The 15,575-nt window shown below is 44.7% G+C and overlaps 1 protein-coding gene across 6 annotated transcripts in view; it reads left to right on the plus strand.

Annotated features, from left to right (window-relative positions):
* The first annotated feature begins 10,828 nt into the window (after nt 1-10,828).
* The window catches only part of SRGAP3 (SLIT-ROBO Rho GTPase activating protein 3), a 335,902-nt gene continuing 331,155 nt past the window's right edge, over nt 10,829-15,575 (plus strand). For 3 of the 6 annotated variants that reach the window (XR_010319058.1, XR_010319059.1, XM_003409772.4), the window contains exon 1: nt 10,830-11,594. Coding sequence is in view for 4 of the 6 variants with exons in the window: in XM_003409772.4 (XP_003409820.1) it covers nt 11,528-11,594 (67 nt within the window). In the remaining 2 variants the exon portion in view is untranslated. Of the gene's footprint in view, nt 11,595-15,575 lie in introns of all 6 variants that reach the window. The other 3 variants (XM_064274982.1, XM_023547988.2, XM_023547989.2) reach the window with 3 other exon arrangements.

Below are 15,575 nucleotides of genomic sequence, written 5' to 3' on the forward strand. Positions count from 1 at the left end.
GAGTCACCTTTTCTAAAATGCAAATCGGAAGAGGTCAGTCCCCTTTAGGGACTCCTGACTGAACTCTAACGGTTAAACTCCAAACTTAACAGGGCTTAGGAGGGTCTTCAGAATCTGCCTGCCTTTCTCTCCAGCCTTGTCTCTCCCCAGTCTCCACTTTGAACTCCAGGCTCCAGCTATTCTCGGCTCATGGAGCTATTCTGCCTAGAACACTTTCCTTTCCCCTCATGGACATACTATCCCAGTTCTTTGTCTTTCTAGGCTCAGCTTGGAAGTTTCTGCCTCCAGGAAGCTGGCACTGACTCCTTAAGTCTAGGTCAAATGCTCTTAACTGTGAGATCCCATGGAAACTGTACTTCCCCATCATGTTGAATTATAATTATCTCCTCCCTTAAACTAGGATCTCCACAACAATAAGGACCATGTCTTTCTGCTTCACTATTGTGTCTAGTTCAATGTCAAGTCTGCTGTTGTTCTTGTTAGGTGCTGTTGAGTCGATTTTGACTCACAGTGATCCCATGTGACAGAGTAGAACTTTCTACTAGGGTTTTCTTGGCTGTCACCTTTAGGGAAGCAGGTCACCAGGTCTTTCTCCTGCAGAGCTGCTGGGTGGGTTTGAACCTCCAACCTTTTGGTTAGCAGCCGAGTGCTTAATCATTTGAGCTACCAGGGTTCCTTTACTGGAGAAATATTTGTTGAATGAATGAATTAATAAAATCTTGTATTCATATCCTTTGCTATAGCTACTTCCTTTTTCCTATACCCTTTTTTTTTTCTCAATTATTGTTATTTTTTGAAACAACCATTCTTCAGGCTTTATTACCTGAGACCAGGTGAGAGCCAAAAATTTGAAATGGGTTTTCTCTTTTTCTCTCTCTAACCAGAGAGAGCATTTTGCAAGTTAAACATTTAGCAAAGAAGCAAAAGCAACCGCGACATTTTTAGTTTTGCTATTTGTGCTAACTTAGTTCATTACTCTGTATTCATTGTTCCAAACATATCCAAACTGGCATTCAACCACGCAGGTTGCTCTTTCTCGACCCCCAGGCCCACCTAGTGTATAATAGGTCTTGTTAGGCAACTTAGTAAAGTGGAAAGAGACTGGACCTAAAAGAGCACTGGACCCCAGTTCTGATTCTGCCCCTGAAAAGTTGTTTTGACGTAAGCAAATCACCTAACCCTCTGGAGTCAATTTTCTCATCTGCATAATGAGAGAGATTATTTAACCTTTAAGGGCTATTCCAGCTCTAAATGTCTCAACTTTTTCATCAGTGACCCTTTGTTTCTTTCAACAAGCGTATATTAATTCCCTCCCCTGTGGGTGCTATGCTAGGTACTCCGGATGCAAGGGAACCACACAACTGGGTGTGCCCTCAGAGTCTCCGGGGTGGTGAGTGGAGGCAGAAACCTAAGTATGTGAGCCACAGGGATTTGTGATGGACAGCAGAGGTGAATCCAGCGGGGCCCCTGTATATGAGTACATGAGTCAATGAGTCTATGAGAATCTGGTTTCCTCCTTTCTTATACCATTTCTAGATCTCTTATGTGTCCACTGGCAGTTGATGGCCTACATGGTATAGTGGAGATGATCTTCAGTGCATGGTCGATGACTTGGTACCACGGCGCAGCTTCATTTATGAATTATAAGACCTTGGTCCAGTCACATCATCTCTTGCTTCTTCCAACACCTGACAGAGGGCACTTAAGGTAGTCAGGAAACACTTGGTCAATTGCAAACACTTAATTGCAAACCTTTGTTTAACTGTCTCCTCCATTAAACTACATCTCCACACCATTTGGGACTGTGTCTATCTGGTTCAGTACTAACTCAATGCCTAGCCCATACGAAGTGCTTAAGAAATATTTGTTGAATGAATGAGTAAATTAATTAATAAAAATCTTCTATTTATATCCTTTGACTCAATGGTAATGGGTTATTTATATCCTTTGGTATAGCTACTTCCTTTCCCTATACCTTTTGTTATTATCAAGAACCAGTGTGTCACTTTAAGAATTCCCCATATTTTTTTTTTTATATGACACAGCTTCTCATTCATTTATCTTATTTAATCTTCCCAAGAGCCGTGAAAAGTTGTATTATTCTCCTATTGCAGAGGTGAGGAGGCTAAGACTCTGGCAGTCTTTAGTCTGTCATGGTTCTGGAACATTCTCCGTATGCTCTTGTTGCATGATCTCTTGTTCCTTTTCTTTTGTTCATTTACTCATTCAGGCATCTTTTGGTCTGCAGGCTCTGACCTGAGTTCTTGCCACATGACAAGGCACTCATTGACTACGCCATTGGTATTACCTACCCCAGGCCTTAGAATTAAAAAAAAAATAAAAAGGTATAAGTTCTTTTGTGTTGGACTTTCATAGGGTCAGTATGTAACACCGTTTTCTTCTCCTTTCAAGTTCAGAACCAACTGAGAAGTAGATATAGGAGACAGACAGATAAAAATTTTGGTTTTATTTAACAAACACTTAAATGGCACTTATCAGGTTCTGGACAACTTGCCCAAGGTCACAAAGCCAGTAGGTGGCAGAGCCAGGCTTCAAACCCAGCGCCAGAATCTATTTCTTGCTATTCTGCTTCTCAAAATGTAGGCTTTATTAATGACAAAAGAGAGACTGGAGGTGTGTGTCCTGAAAGGCTAGCTAACTCTATCCCTGAACTAGATAGCCTCTCCCAGCCAGTTGTGGCAATCACAGATCTCCTCCACAGGGACAGAGCTGGCCCTGTTACTCCTACCTCAAGGCCAAGGCTGAAAGAGCAGAGCAGAATGAACCCTCCCTGCGAGCAGGCAGACCTGAAAAGACAGGATTAAAGGGTGAACTCTGTCTCTTCACAATTCACCTATAAGCAAAGGCACTTTGCCCCTGGGAGAAGTGAGTGAGGGTTGGGGAGAGAGACTGGAAGTGTGAGTTTAGCTAAGTTCTCTCCAGGCGGGAGGAAAGTTCTCTCTAACCCTGCGAAGGCCATAGACCAAATGCCTCAACATCTTTAGGGGCGAGCAAACTTCACTGGTGATGGAGTCAAGGGCTCAGTGTTTTAAAACCCTTCTTTCTGCTTGTCCAGAACTCTGATTCAGAGGCTCAACGATGAATCGCTGTCGCTGGGGCTCCAGCCAGAGGGCTTGTGCACCTCACTCGGCAGCCCTCCCCAGGGTTAGTGACAAGTCCTGATTGCCAAGAAATGATGTCCTCCCTTTTCTTAGCAGGGCAGGAACCAGAAAGCAACTCAGGTGTGGCAGGGCCAGTCCAAGCCAAGTGGGCACGTGCCGAGGCCTGTGAATTCTCCTGTGCGTATCTCAGTAGAGCCTGGGGCCTGCGTGTGTGGGGAAAGAACACCAGATGGAGTGGCAGCTATCCTGGTTTCTTGCCCAGCTCTCCCATCTATTAGCCATGTGATGCTGGGAAAGTCATTAAGCTTCCCTGTGCCTTCATTTCCTCATCTGTAAAATGGGGGTACTATAACTTTTTTTTTTTTTATAACTTATCTCAAAGGGGTGTTGGAGAAAGTGTTTTATAAGTAAAGTTGGATAATTTCAAACTGTTATCGTTACATTTTCTGTAGATTTCTCCTGTGAAGCCCCTTCCTCCTTTCCCACATCCTTTCACACTAGATACGTGTTGGTTTTGTCCAGGCAGCATCCATTCCTTGTTCTTCCCGAACGGCACCCGGATCCTCTTCTGGGAACTCTCCCCATCTCTCTGTCCTGTGGCTTGTTTGGGGCTGACCCCATCTCCCAGCTGCAGGGGCAAGCACACAATCCAGGCCTGACCAAGCAGAATGCTTCATCCCTCTGGCCACAGCGGTCGGTTCAGGGATAGTCATATGCCCCAGCTGGCGCTGGTTGACCATTTCTGGGCTTTTGCTGGAACTTCTAGGAAAAACTTCACCTTTCCTGGATTGCCAAATTGGGAGAAAGTAAGCCCGCCTGGAGCTGCTGGGGCCACCTTTGCCATTATGGGGAGAGCCTGCTCCCAGACAGGAAAGCAGACTGGAGAGTTGGAGAAAGACATACAATGTCCTGCATTGTTAAAGCCTCTGGATCCAGCCATGCCTGATTTATGTTTTGTTGTGAGTGAGGTTGATTGCCTTTTCATATGCTTAAGACCTGTTTGTATTTCTTTTTCTGCAAACTGCCATTTGGATTCCTTAGCCATTTTTTACTGGGCTATTGGTATTTTTCTCATAGATTTGAAGGAACATTTAAAAAACTGTATTTTTTTTATTGAGATGAAATTCATATGACATAAAATAACCATTTTAAAGTGTACGACTCAGTGGCATTTAGTACATTCACAAAGTTGTGTAACCACCAGCACTATCAAGTTCTAGAACATTTTCATTACCCCAAAAGGAAGCTCCTGTGCCCATTAAGGAGTCACTCCCTATTACCGCCCCCCTCCAGTCCCTGGCAACCACTAATCTGTTTCTGTCTCTATGGATTTACCTATTCTGAATATTTCATATAAGTGGAGTCTTACAATATTTGTCCTTTTTGTCTGGCTTCTTTGACTTAGCATGATGTTTTCAAGGTTCATCCATGTGGTAGCATATACCAGTACTTCACTTCTTTTCATGGCGGAATAATAATCTGTTGTATGGATATGCCACAATTTGTTTATCCATTCATTCATTGATGGACATTGTGGTTGTTTCCACCTTTTGGTTGTTGTGGATAGTGCTGCTATGAACATTCATGTACAAACATTTGTTTGAATTGAAGGAATGTTTTTGTATATTAGGAAAATAAATTGGACTGATAGGTGTTGCAAATATCATTTCTCAGTTTGCCATTTGTCTGTTGACTTCGCTTATGGTGATTTTTGCCCAGGAGAATTAAAAAAAAATTTTTTATGTGGTTGAATTTGTCAGCCTTTCATGGCTTATGAGTTTTGTGACACAGTTAGAAAGGCTATAGTTGCACTTGAGGTTATAAAATAATTCTCCCAGCAAAGCTTCTGCTTATCCACTCATTTTCTTATCTGTAAAACAGAGATTAAAAACAGCCCGACTTGCCCCCATGGTTATTGTGAGAATCATACAAAATAAATGATACGAAATATAAAGTGACATATAAACACAAGGCATGTTATCACTCTTAATTGTATCACATTCTGGCACTGAGTAGCTGAGTTCTATTGTTGCTTTCGTTTTGTAGAGCAGAGATTGAAGGGCAGAACCATTCCCTGACCTGGCCAAGGATGCGTTAGTTAATAACAAACGTAGAGAATGTCATGCAACGATTGATTTCAACTATTTATTAGTCATCTTGGGGGAAGAGGTTCATATTTGACCAGAAAAAGAAAATTGCCTTAAACCAAAAACTATTCTGGTCACTCTTCCTCCAAGTGTAGCCTTTTTTTCTACCAGGAAAAGAGACCAGTTCAGTGGGTTTTGTATTTATTATTCAGCTGTAATTCTAACTTAAGCCTTACCCATTGCCCTTGGTGGCATGTTTTCCTTGTTTTTTAATCCTAAATTCTTTTTTTAAAGGTGAACTTTAGGTTGACCACCATATTGAAACAGGTGTAATTATAGAGATTTAAATAAATGTGTTAAAACTTGACAGCAGTTATTTCTGCACTTCCTCCGGGATACGGTACTGATGAACCCTCGGGCCCTGAAAGCAGTCAGACCAGGGCTGCATGATCTGGGGTAAATTGCTGCACTACTCTGTGCCTCAGTTTCCCCTTCTGTAAAGCAGGGCCAATTTTAACACCTGACTCATTGGGTTGTAGTAAGATGTCAGTGGTAAAATCTGTAGAATGCTTGGCCCAGTGCCTGCATGAAACAAAACCTGTTAAAACCCATTGCTGTCAAGTCAATTCCAACTCATAGTGACCCTATGGGGCGGAGGATAACTGCTCTATAGAGTTTCCAAGGAGCAGCTGGTAGATTTGAACTGCCGACCTTTTGGTTAGCAGCTGTAGCACTTAACCACTACACCACCAGGGTTTCCTGCATGAAACAAGGGCTTAATTTATACTAACTCTTAGCCTAAATCAGAACTATCTAAACAAACTCAGGAAATGAACCCAAGGGAGAGGGAACATACCCTTCCAGGATGTATTCCCATCCTTGGGGGTTGGCACAGATCATATCATACCGTAGAGCCCCTCCCCTGCTGCAGACCACATTTAACAACAACAAAAAGAACCCGTTGCCATCAAGCTGATTTCAACTCATAGTGATACTATAGAACAGAGTAGAACTCCCCCTTGGGTTTCCAAGGCTGCAATCTTTACGGAAGTGGACTGCCACATTTTTCTCCCTCAGAGTCGCTGTTGGGTTCGAACCGCCGACCTTTCAGTTAGCCGCCAAGTACTTAACCACTGTGCCACCACGGCTTTTGTTAGATCATGTTTATTTGGAGGGAAATCTGTTTCTGTTACTGTCATGGGAAGTGTAAGACCTCAGGAATAACAGTTGGTTTTCACACAGCAAGAAAGAAGTAGCCCCTTGGAGGAAGGTGTCACAGAAGGGCAGCTGGGAGATGGGGTGAGCTGGGGGGGGAGGATTGGAAGGGACAGAGCCAGAGCAGTTGCTAGGGGGCCTGCCCAGGTCACACTCTTCTTGGGAAAAGAGGATTCGGGATGATGTGGGTTGATTGTGTGCAAAGTGTTTGCTAGGGGCACAACCTTCTTCTTCTTTCTTTTGCTCCAAACACAAATGTCTGTGGAGCACCAGCTCAGGTCTTAGACCCAGCTTGGCTGGGCCCTAAAAGAGAAATAACATCCATAGGACATCTGCTATATGCCAGGCACATGAAATCCATGATTGCATTGGATCCTATGTGGTGGATAAGATCAACCCCATTTTACAGATGAAGAGACTGAGGCTCAGAGAAAGTGCAGAAGCTACCAAAGCGAACCCCGCCCCCACTCCACACACAGATCAGGTAAGTGGCAGAGCCACAATGTGAATCACCAAAATCCAGCTCTTTCTGATGGTCAGCGCACAGTGCCATACCACACCCGGCTTCAGTTTCGTATGATTTTTTGTGATATTTCTGTGACTTACGTGGGTCTTCCAGAAATATCTGTGGATTTAAAAAGTTAACGGTAAGAATAGTTGACATTTACTACATTCAGTGCCACAAATAGACACACGAGCAGGTTAAGTTCTTAACTCAAGTTTTCAGAGCCCTTAACGGCAGAGCCAGGAGTGGAATACAGTTTGCTCCACTCTAAGGTATGTGGTATTAATACCCATTTTCTTTCAAGAATTTAGGTTTGAGGCAGGGGCACCAGTCTCTCAGCACGTCTTTCTCAGGTAACCTGTGTTTAGATTAGTCAGATGGGAACAGTAGAGGGCCTGAGCATGCCCATGGGCAAGGTGATCAGGAGGTGATGGCAATGGTTGAGGGCCAGCGGCATCTGTATATGAACTCTGCAACCTCCTGTCTCCAGATTGATGTTCTAGCAAGCTCCGTGATCCATTAACTAGAACTTTCCAAGCAGATCCTGTGCTTCCCCACCAGTAGGCCTTAGCTGATGCTGTTCCCTCCATAGGAATACCCTGTATTCCTTCCTTCTTCCCCATGCCTGTCGGGGAAACCCACTACAACCACGCCCTTCTCTAGAAAGCCTCAATGGACTGTGCTATTTGCCCCCATTATGCTGGCATGGATAATGTATTCATTTCTGAGCCCAAGTCAAATAATTTATTATATTTATAATACTTATAAAACCAGTTGCCCTTGAGTTGACTCTCACTCATGGCAACCCCATGTATGACAGAGTAGAACTGTGCTCCATAGGGTTTTTCAGTGGCTGATTTTTCAGAAGTAGATTGCCAGGCCTTTCTTCCAAGATGCCTGTGGGCAAACTCGAATTGCCAGTATTTCAGTTAATAGTGGGCAAATTAACCATTTGCACCACTCAGGGACTCCTATAATACTTACTGTAAAAATGGCATGATGGCTTCAGACCTTGTCTAACTTCACAAGGGGGAGGAAAAAGAATCAAGATCATCAGTCCAAGGTTGATTCCTATGAGGTAGAAGTCAAACATACTTCCACCATCCAATCTTTTTACCAATTCTGATATCAGCAGTCCCTCCCACGGCACTCTCTACTCCGCTGGGTTTGGTAATTCATTGCAATGGCCACACAGAGCTCACAGACCATACTCACAGTTATGGGGTTTATTAGGCAAGTACCAAGTTACTACTCGGGATCAAGATCAGGAAGCATGTAGGCAAAGTCTTCCTTCTTCAGTGCAGGACAGCTCTCTCAGCTCCTCTTGGCCATGCAGGGCTTCTCATGGCCTCCTGAGGACAGGCTCCCTCTCTTGCCCCTGGCCCTTGGCCCTGCTTTGTTAAGTGTTACAAAGCTCTTCTGATAAGTGCCTGGAGGCACTCTACTCTGTCAGGAAGCTTCCTACCTGAAGGCGCTCAGCCTTTCCCTCTGTGTCAGCATATCCACTGTAGCTACTTTGCTTTGCGGGCTGAGAAGCTCACCAGCCCGCCTCACACAGGTCTCCTGGTTCTGCTGCCGCTGTTTCTCTGCTGCTGCTACTTGTTGTCTTGCACCATCTCTGGTGTTACATCTCTATCTGTCTCCTGGGTCTAGGAGGTTCTCAGTGCAGGGACCCTGGGTCCAAAGGACATGGTCCACTGCTGGCTCTACTTCTTTGCAGTAGTGAGTGAGGTTCCCCTCTCCACTTCTGGGATTGGCTCCCTTTTAAGCCTAGTGGGATGGCAAAACTGACCAATCCCTTTGTTAGGATTCCATATACCTTACTTGCACGGTCCCACCCCTGCAACTGTTCCATGAGCCTTAGTTGTATTATTAGCAGGCTGTTCAATCCCGTTGGTGGGCCACAAACACCTTATTTGCATAGTCCCACCCAGTCATTGTGTGGAAGTGGTAAAGACTATGGCTAGAAGGGCCACATTAAGTAATTCACTCTGCCACACTTACATACTTAGAAAAGTGTGTTTATATCCATATATACTTACAAATATATAAATATTTATATACTCTTAGAAAAGGCAAATTGCAGACTTTGCTTATTTTGAGTGTGAAAATACCACACTCAGCAGAAAATACGTGTAAGTGACAATCTTAATATGTGACATCCCAGTGGCCAGTGGCCCTATAGTGCTTGATTCCTTTCTTACAGAATGGATTTACTCTATCTGGAATGCATGAGCATTCCCACAGACAAAATCTGGTATTAGACAGCCTGGGTTTAAATATGTCCTTGGGTCATCACTTCCCATATCTGAGTCTCAGTTTCTCCATCTGTGAAAGAGGGATACTTGTATTTATACTGTTAGGTTGTTGGGAGGATATGATGGGGTATACTTTATATAATAAAATATTGTATGATATTATTATATAATAATAATCCCAGTTGCAGTTCTAATTGCTGTCAAGTTGGTTTTGACTCATGGAGTCCCCATGTGTGTCAGAGTAGAACTGTGCCCCATATATAATGTAATGATTAAGCTTAGCGCACTGCCTGGCATATAGTAAGCCCTCAACAAGTGGTAGCTGTAATAGCAAAAGCTCCCTTTAGTCCTGATATCCCTTATACTGCCATATTTTTTCTCCATGGCACTTATATTCTGCCACATTACATAATTTACTCATTACACTTTTCTTTTGTCTTCCCTCTCTGGGTCTCCTGCTTTGCACAACTTCGGGGAGCACCACTCAGAATCTACTGTGAGTTGTGCTTCAAGAGTGCTTTTACCGAGACTATTAACATGAATCGTGGTGACTTCCCAGAGTGTTCTGACATGGGGACCCTGCCCTGATGGAAATGTAAGCTCCAGGAAGGCAGACATTTTTTGCCTATTTTGGTCACTGCTGTTATCCCCTTTCCCAGAACCGTGCCTGACATATAGTAAGTTTGAACATATATATATATGTATTTTTTTCTTTTTATTGTGCTTTAAGTGAAAGTTTATGGAGCAAATTCATTTCTCAGTAAACAGTTAATACACAAATTGTTTTGTGACATTGGTTGCCAACCCCGCGATGTGTCAGCATTCTCCTCTTCTCCACCCCTAGTTCCCTGTTTCCATTTGTCCAGTTTTCCTGTCCCTTCCTGCCTTCTCTTCTTTGTTTTTGGGCTGGTGTGCCAATTTAGTCTCTTATGCATGAATTGAACTACGAAGCACGTCCCTCACTTGTGTTATTGTTGGCCAAAGATTAAAAAAAAAAACCCAGTGCTGTCAAGATTAGACCCATCTAATCTTTGACTGAAGAGTGAACCTCGGGAGTGACTTCAGTGCTGAGTTAAAGGGTGTCCGGGGACCATACTCTTGGGGTTTCTCCAGTTTCTGTCAGACCAGCAAGTTTTGAATAAATATTTGTTGAAAGAATGAATGAGTCTCCAAAGACAGTCCATTTTACTGGTGGGAAAACCGAGGCTTAATGTGTTTTTCACTTGCTGAAAGTCCCACGAGTCACTGACCCAGCACTCATGCTCTCAACCCATTTGCTACGCTGTATGTCCAAAATGCCTGGCTGGCAAAGTCCCTGACACCTAGTAATTGCTCAACAAATATTAATGTGCATCCCTACATGGACCAGACCCTCTGCTAGATTCTCAAGGCAGAGTGACAAACTGTCACATAGTGGTCACTGCAAGAAACTGAATTAAATTGCAGGGTGCAAAGACACCTAGGAGAGTTGCTGGAGGTTGGAGTTTTACAGGGGCTTCTCAAACCTTCCCAACCTGATTCTTTTTCTTGCTGCCTTCTCTTTTGTGAGTGTTTCTTCCCGTTTTTGCATGCAGTGAGTTCTGCTCTCCTGTAGGCTACAATGTGTCAGTTGTTATAAAATCCAGGAGGCGGAGCCTGGTGACGAGAGGGGTGGGGGAGCGTTCAGCCAGCCCTGCAGGGCGTGCAGTCCAGCCTGGGTTCACCGGAGCTCAAGCGTTGCAGCAGGAAAACTTCCATCTCGCTCTCCTGGCTTTGATCCTCACTGTACATCAGACCAGAGGCGCCGAAGAGAGGGAGGATGCGAGATGACCCGCACTTTGGCAACCTGACCATCTCCTTAGCAGAGCCTTTGAAAGCCTGCGCGACCTAGGAGGCGCCTCTCGTGGATATGTGTGTGTGAGTGAGTGAGTGAGCAAGTGTGTATGCATGTGTGAGTGAGGGTGTGTGTACACTGTGACTGTGTGTATGCGTGTCCGGGTGAGTGTGCGAGTGCACGCGTGAATGTGCTTGTGTGCAAGTGTGTGAGGGCTCCAGGCTCTTATTTTTTTGGAAGAGAAACCTTGAAAATCTGGGGCAGGTTGCTGTGTTAAAAGGGTGGTTCCCCTTTTGCAAGAGGAGCTGACCAGAGCAAGCCATTAGAGCCATTTTTCAGCGAGCAAAGAGAATTTTCCTCCCAGAAGGAGACGGATTTTTTCCTCTACTCTGCAGCCAAGGAAAAGAGATTAGCCCTTAAACCTGTGAAATCGACCAGAGCCGTGTGATTACCAGGGCTTGAGAGAGGACTGGGGAAGAAAAGGAGAAATAAATCAAACAGCTTGCCAGTCCCTTTGGCTGCGGAAGATGTCATCTCAAACTAAGTTCAAGAAAGACAAAGAGATCATTGCTGAATATGAAGCTCAAATAAAAGGTGAGATGCAGGCTGGGGAGTTTTCCCTCCCCTCCCCTTTCCCTTCTCTCCGGCTTTTTTTCCCCTTCCTTTTTCCTCCCTGCCATCATGAAATGTTGTTATGCATCAATAATCTTATTGTGAGGAGGAACGGTGGCAGCCGCACAAGTCCGAACTGGTTTCAGCTGCAGATAGTGCTGGGGCTGGTAGTATGGATTATAGAACGGGCGGCAATCACTGCATTGCAGGTGTGTGAGGAGGCTCCTACAGCCGACTTTAGGAGTGTCGCTGATACTCCATCATCTTGGCGGTGACATGTCACTCTAAGGCTATTTTGACCGTCACTGCCCCCACCCCCAGATAGTAAAAGCCCATTGATATTGATGGATATTTTTTACAGATCTTTTACCCCCCTTGTCGGTTTTGGTTGTTGTTTTGCCTTGCCTCTCTCTCTGGGCTAGAATTCACAGGCATGTGCACGGGGAGGCAGCATCGCCGGGCTGCACTTCTTTGTCGGTGTCTCAGCTGGCCTGGGTTGCCATGGATGAGCTGTTATGGGGCATATTGATCCAAAACTAATGCAGGCATTTACGCAGAAAGAAGGCGTCGGTGCAGAAATGTATTATCATCTCGTGGTGTGCAGCGCTGAGCCCAGCCGTGCAGTAACGTTTAGGGCCAGCAACCTTCATTCAAGGCAAACCGCTTGGGTGCCATTCGGGCTGGGAGGCGCTGCCTGCCTTCAGCGGTCTGTAGGGAAGCCTGCCAGGAGGGTGAGATGACCTCCGGCTGCTCGTTCCAGCTTTGGTGCCACTGGGTCCACACTTCTTGCAGCGGCCGACTCCCTGCAGCCACACTAGCAAGGCAGAATAGGAAAACAGGCACAGTCACATAGAGAAATGCAGGCAGACTCTTCATCCAGGCCAGAGGAGTGCTTCTCCCGCCCCCACCAGGTCTGGGCTCAGCTTTGGCAGGGAAAAAACATCCAAACATCGTTCACCATGCTCGCCCTTTCTCAGAGGATGCACACTCAGGGAAGGCTGGGCCCTTGCCTCTTCCTGTCCGTGTTCTTTCTGGTCAGTCTGTCCTTGCTGCGACACAGAGTGTGTTGTGGTCTCTCTCGCACCGAAAGAGTCAAGACAAAATACATCTTCAGCAGGAGGGTCAGGCCCATCCTTGAGGTCATGTACAGACTACTAAGCAGGTGGGCTATTTGGGGCTCAGATGACCTGAGGTTGCCACACCTGCTGCTGGGTGCCACTATAGCTGAAGACTCCACGGCCCAGGAAGCGGGGTGGCCTCCCCAGGCGCTGCAGGAGGCCAGGCGTCCGCAGCTGCTGTACACGCTTCAGATGCTTGGGAAACTTTGGGAGGGGGGCAGTAGCCAGGGGAGGCCTTTGTTTTTCCCCAGTCTCGCCAACAATCTTTTTTGCCTTTTAGTTCTGGTCAAACCTGGCATGCTAATCACCTCCGGGCAGACGCCAGAGTGAAATGAGCAGGAAAACCCTTCTCTTCCTTCTTGCTGCCTGTTTAGTTTTCAGTTCAGGGTAGAAAACAGTGGCTTTTGATATTTCTGCTTTGCTGAAAATTGGTAGGCAAGCCCTTTATTGATCAGAGATTTGAATTCACCCAATATAAAAACCTGTGTCAGTCCTTGAATATGCACTTTTTAGGGAGTTCATGTCTTAAAGAACTAATGTGGGTGATTATTATCATTTTTTTTCAATGAGATTCTTATTAAAAAAAAAAAAAAGCCTTCATAGAGGAGGAGATGCTGCGTTTTGAACAGCTTGGGCTTTATAAGCCTTGCCTTGGTAGGAAATAAGCTTGTCTTGTTTTTGAAGGGTGCCTACCACTGGGCCGGTGAACTTTTCTTGAGGATCGATTAAGGATTTATTCTGTGGGTGATTCTATTATTTTTACCTTTCTTTCACCTTTATTTTGATAACTCGTTAGCAAATACGAGGTAACGAATTTCATCAGGAAATTTGTCCAAATGATCTTGTTTCTTCCAGACTCTAAATTCCTCTGCATTCTGGTTACAGAAGTTTAATTTTATTTCTTGAGAGCCTGACATCTATAAGATTTAGGCCAGGATACTGCTGTGCCTGAAACCATCTGAAATCTTTTCTTTTGCAACTGTATTTGTGCTAATTGTCATAATGATTGATGTATGTACAGGTCTTTACATCGTCTATGGCTCGCTTCCAGACAGTCTTACTGTTGGCCCACACAGTGTACAGAAAGGGTAGTTAGGAGCTCAGTTTTGGAGGTGAGGAAACTGAGGCCCACTGATGTTAAATGACTTGCCCAAGGTCACAAGGCTGGGAACCTGAAGGCTCCTTTCTTGGTTTCCTTCCAGGCATAGTGCTCCCTGATATGTTGTTTGCCTGAAGCTGCCCCTTGAAGGATTAATGTCAGTAGCAGATGGCAGTTTTGGGGTGGGGACTGGCTGCGTGTTGCTGGAGCTCCATTGTTTACCCTCTTACTTTCATCCCGTTGCCTTTGTTGCTTGCCTCGGCCTCGGGAAGAACGATTGACCCATCACTGAAAATAATGTGTGATGCCAATTACTTTTCTCTCTGGGTATCATTTGGCTGATCTGGTGCAAAAGCTCCACCTAGTCAGATTTTGCACATTGTTAATTTTGTCAAGGGAATTTGCAGTTTTTAAAAATGATGCTGGGTGCTTTGTTGACGTACTGCTTATTATTTCTGTTTGAAGAATTTACTGACCTAACAAAAAGGAATGTTTTAAAACATCACTTCTTCTATTGTAAAAATTTCTGGACTCATGCCTTCTCTTGCCCCATTGAATACTTGAATCCCTTTGATTATGTACTTGCAAAACATTTATGTGCCAGATGTATGTACATCTCCAGTAATGGGGAATTTACCCCCTCCGCAGCCCACATACCCACCTGTGGACAGCTCTAGCTATTGTAAGCGGTTTTTCTTATGTTGGGTTGAATGTGTCTCTACTGCACCAAAAAAGGAGCCCTGATGGTGCAATGGTTAAGCTCTCAGCTGCTAACTGCAAGGTCTGTGGTTTGAACCCATCAGCTGCTCCACAAGAAAAAACCTGACGATCTACTCCTGTAAAGATTACAGCTGGTAAACCTGGCTTGGCAGTTATACTCTGTCATCTAGGGTCACTAGGAGTAGGAATTGACTCTTCAGCACACAACAACAAATACTCTACCTATTGGTCCTATAGTTTCTGCCCCTTAGGACATTGTAGAACAAGACAGATGCCTCTCCTCTTCCCCATGACTGTCCATTGGGTGTTTGGAGACTCAGATTATAGGTCCTGGACTATGATTACCCTCATGTAAGATGGCTCCCCACCACTTACCATCTTCACTTCCTTTTGGATCCACTTGACCCTGGAATGCAAACTCTGATGCCTTTGGGTGCTTGGCAAATAGAATAAATGAGTGAAGCTGGCCAAGTGAGATAATTTGTGGAGGTTGACGCACCACCTCAGTGAGGGCAATATGAAAGGGGTTGGTGGACCAGAGAGCACATGCCCCATCTAAACGGGGCAGTCACTACTTGGGTTCAACTAGTTATTGCCATGTGGGAATGTAGGCCCAGCTAGATCTTTTGATTTTTCAACAGATGCCATTAATCTGGATGAGAGCTTTACATTTTTAAAGAGTTTTTGCCAAATTAATCTCCAGAAAATTGTACTATTAGTGTCCTTCTTGAAGAATGCTATTAAGTTCTAAATGCAATTCTCTAGATGTGGTCAAAGAAAGAAAAGAACTGTCACCTCCTTCATGCTATACCTAATGCTCTCATTAATATAACCCAAGGGTTGAATCAGCTCTTTCACTGCCCACTCCTGCATTGCACCATATATATTATGTCTGCTCTATTTCTCTAATCTGGTAGGCTAGGAACCTTGTCAGAGCAAAGAAACTGAAATGAATTTAACATGACTTGCTCTTGGTGACCCCCCTGCTAGCTCCAAATGGACATTGCTTCCTGTCCTAGGTGCTCA

This window comes from Loxodonta africana, chromosome 22 (genome assembly GCF_030014295.1).
Source record: "Loxodonta africana isolate mLoxAfr1 chromosome 22, mLoxAfr1.hap2, whole genome shotgun sequence".
Lineage (NCBI taxonomy): Eukaryota > Metazoa > Chordata > Mammalia > Proboscidea > Elephantidae > Loxodonta > Loxodonta africana.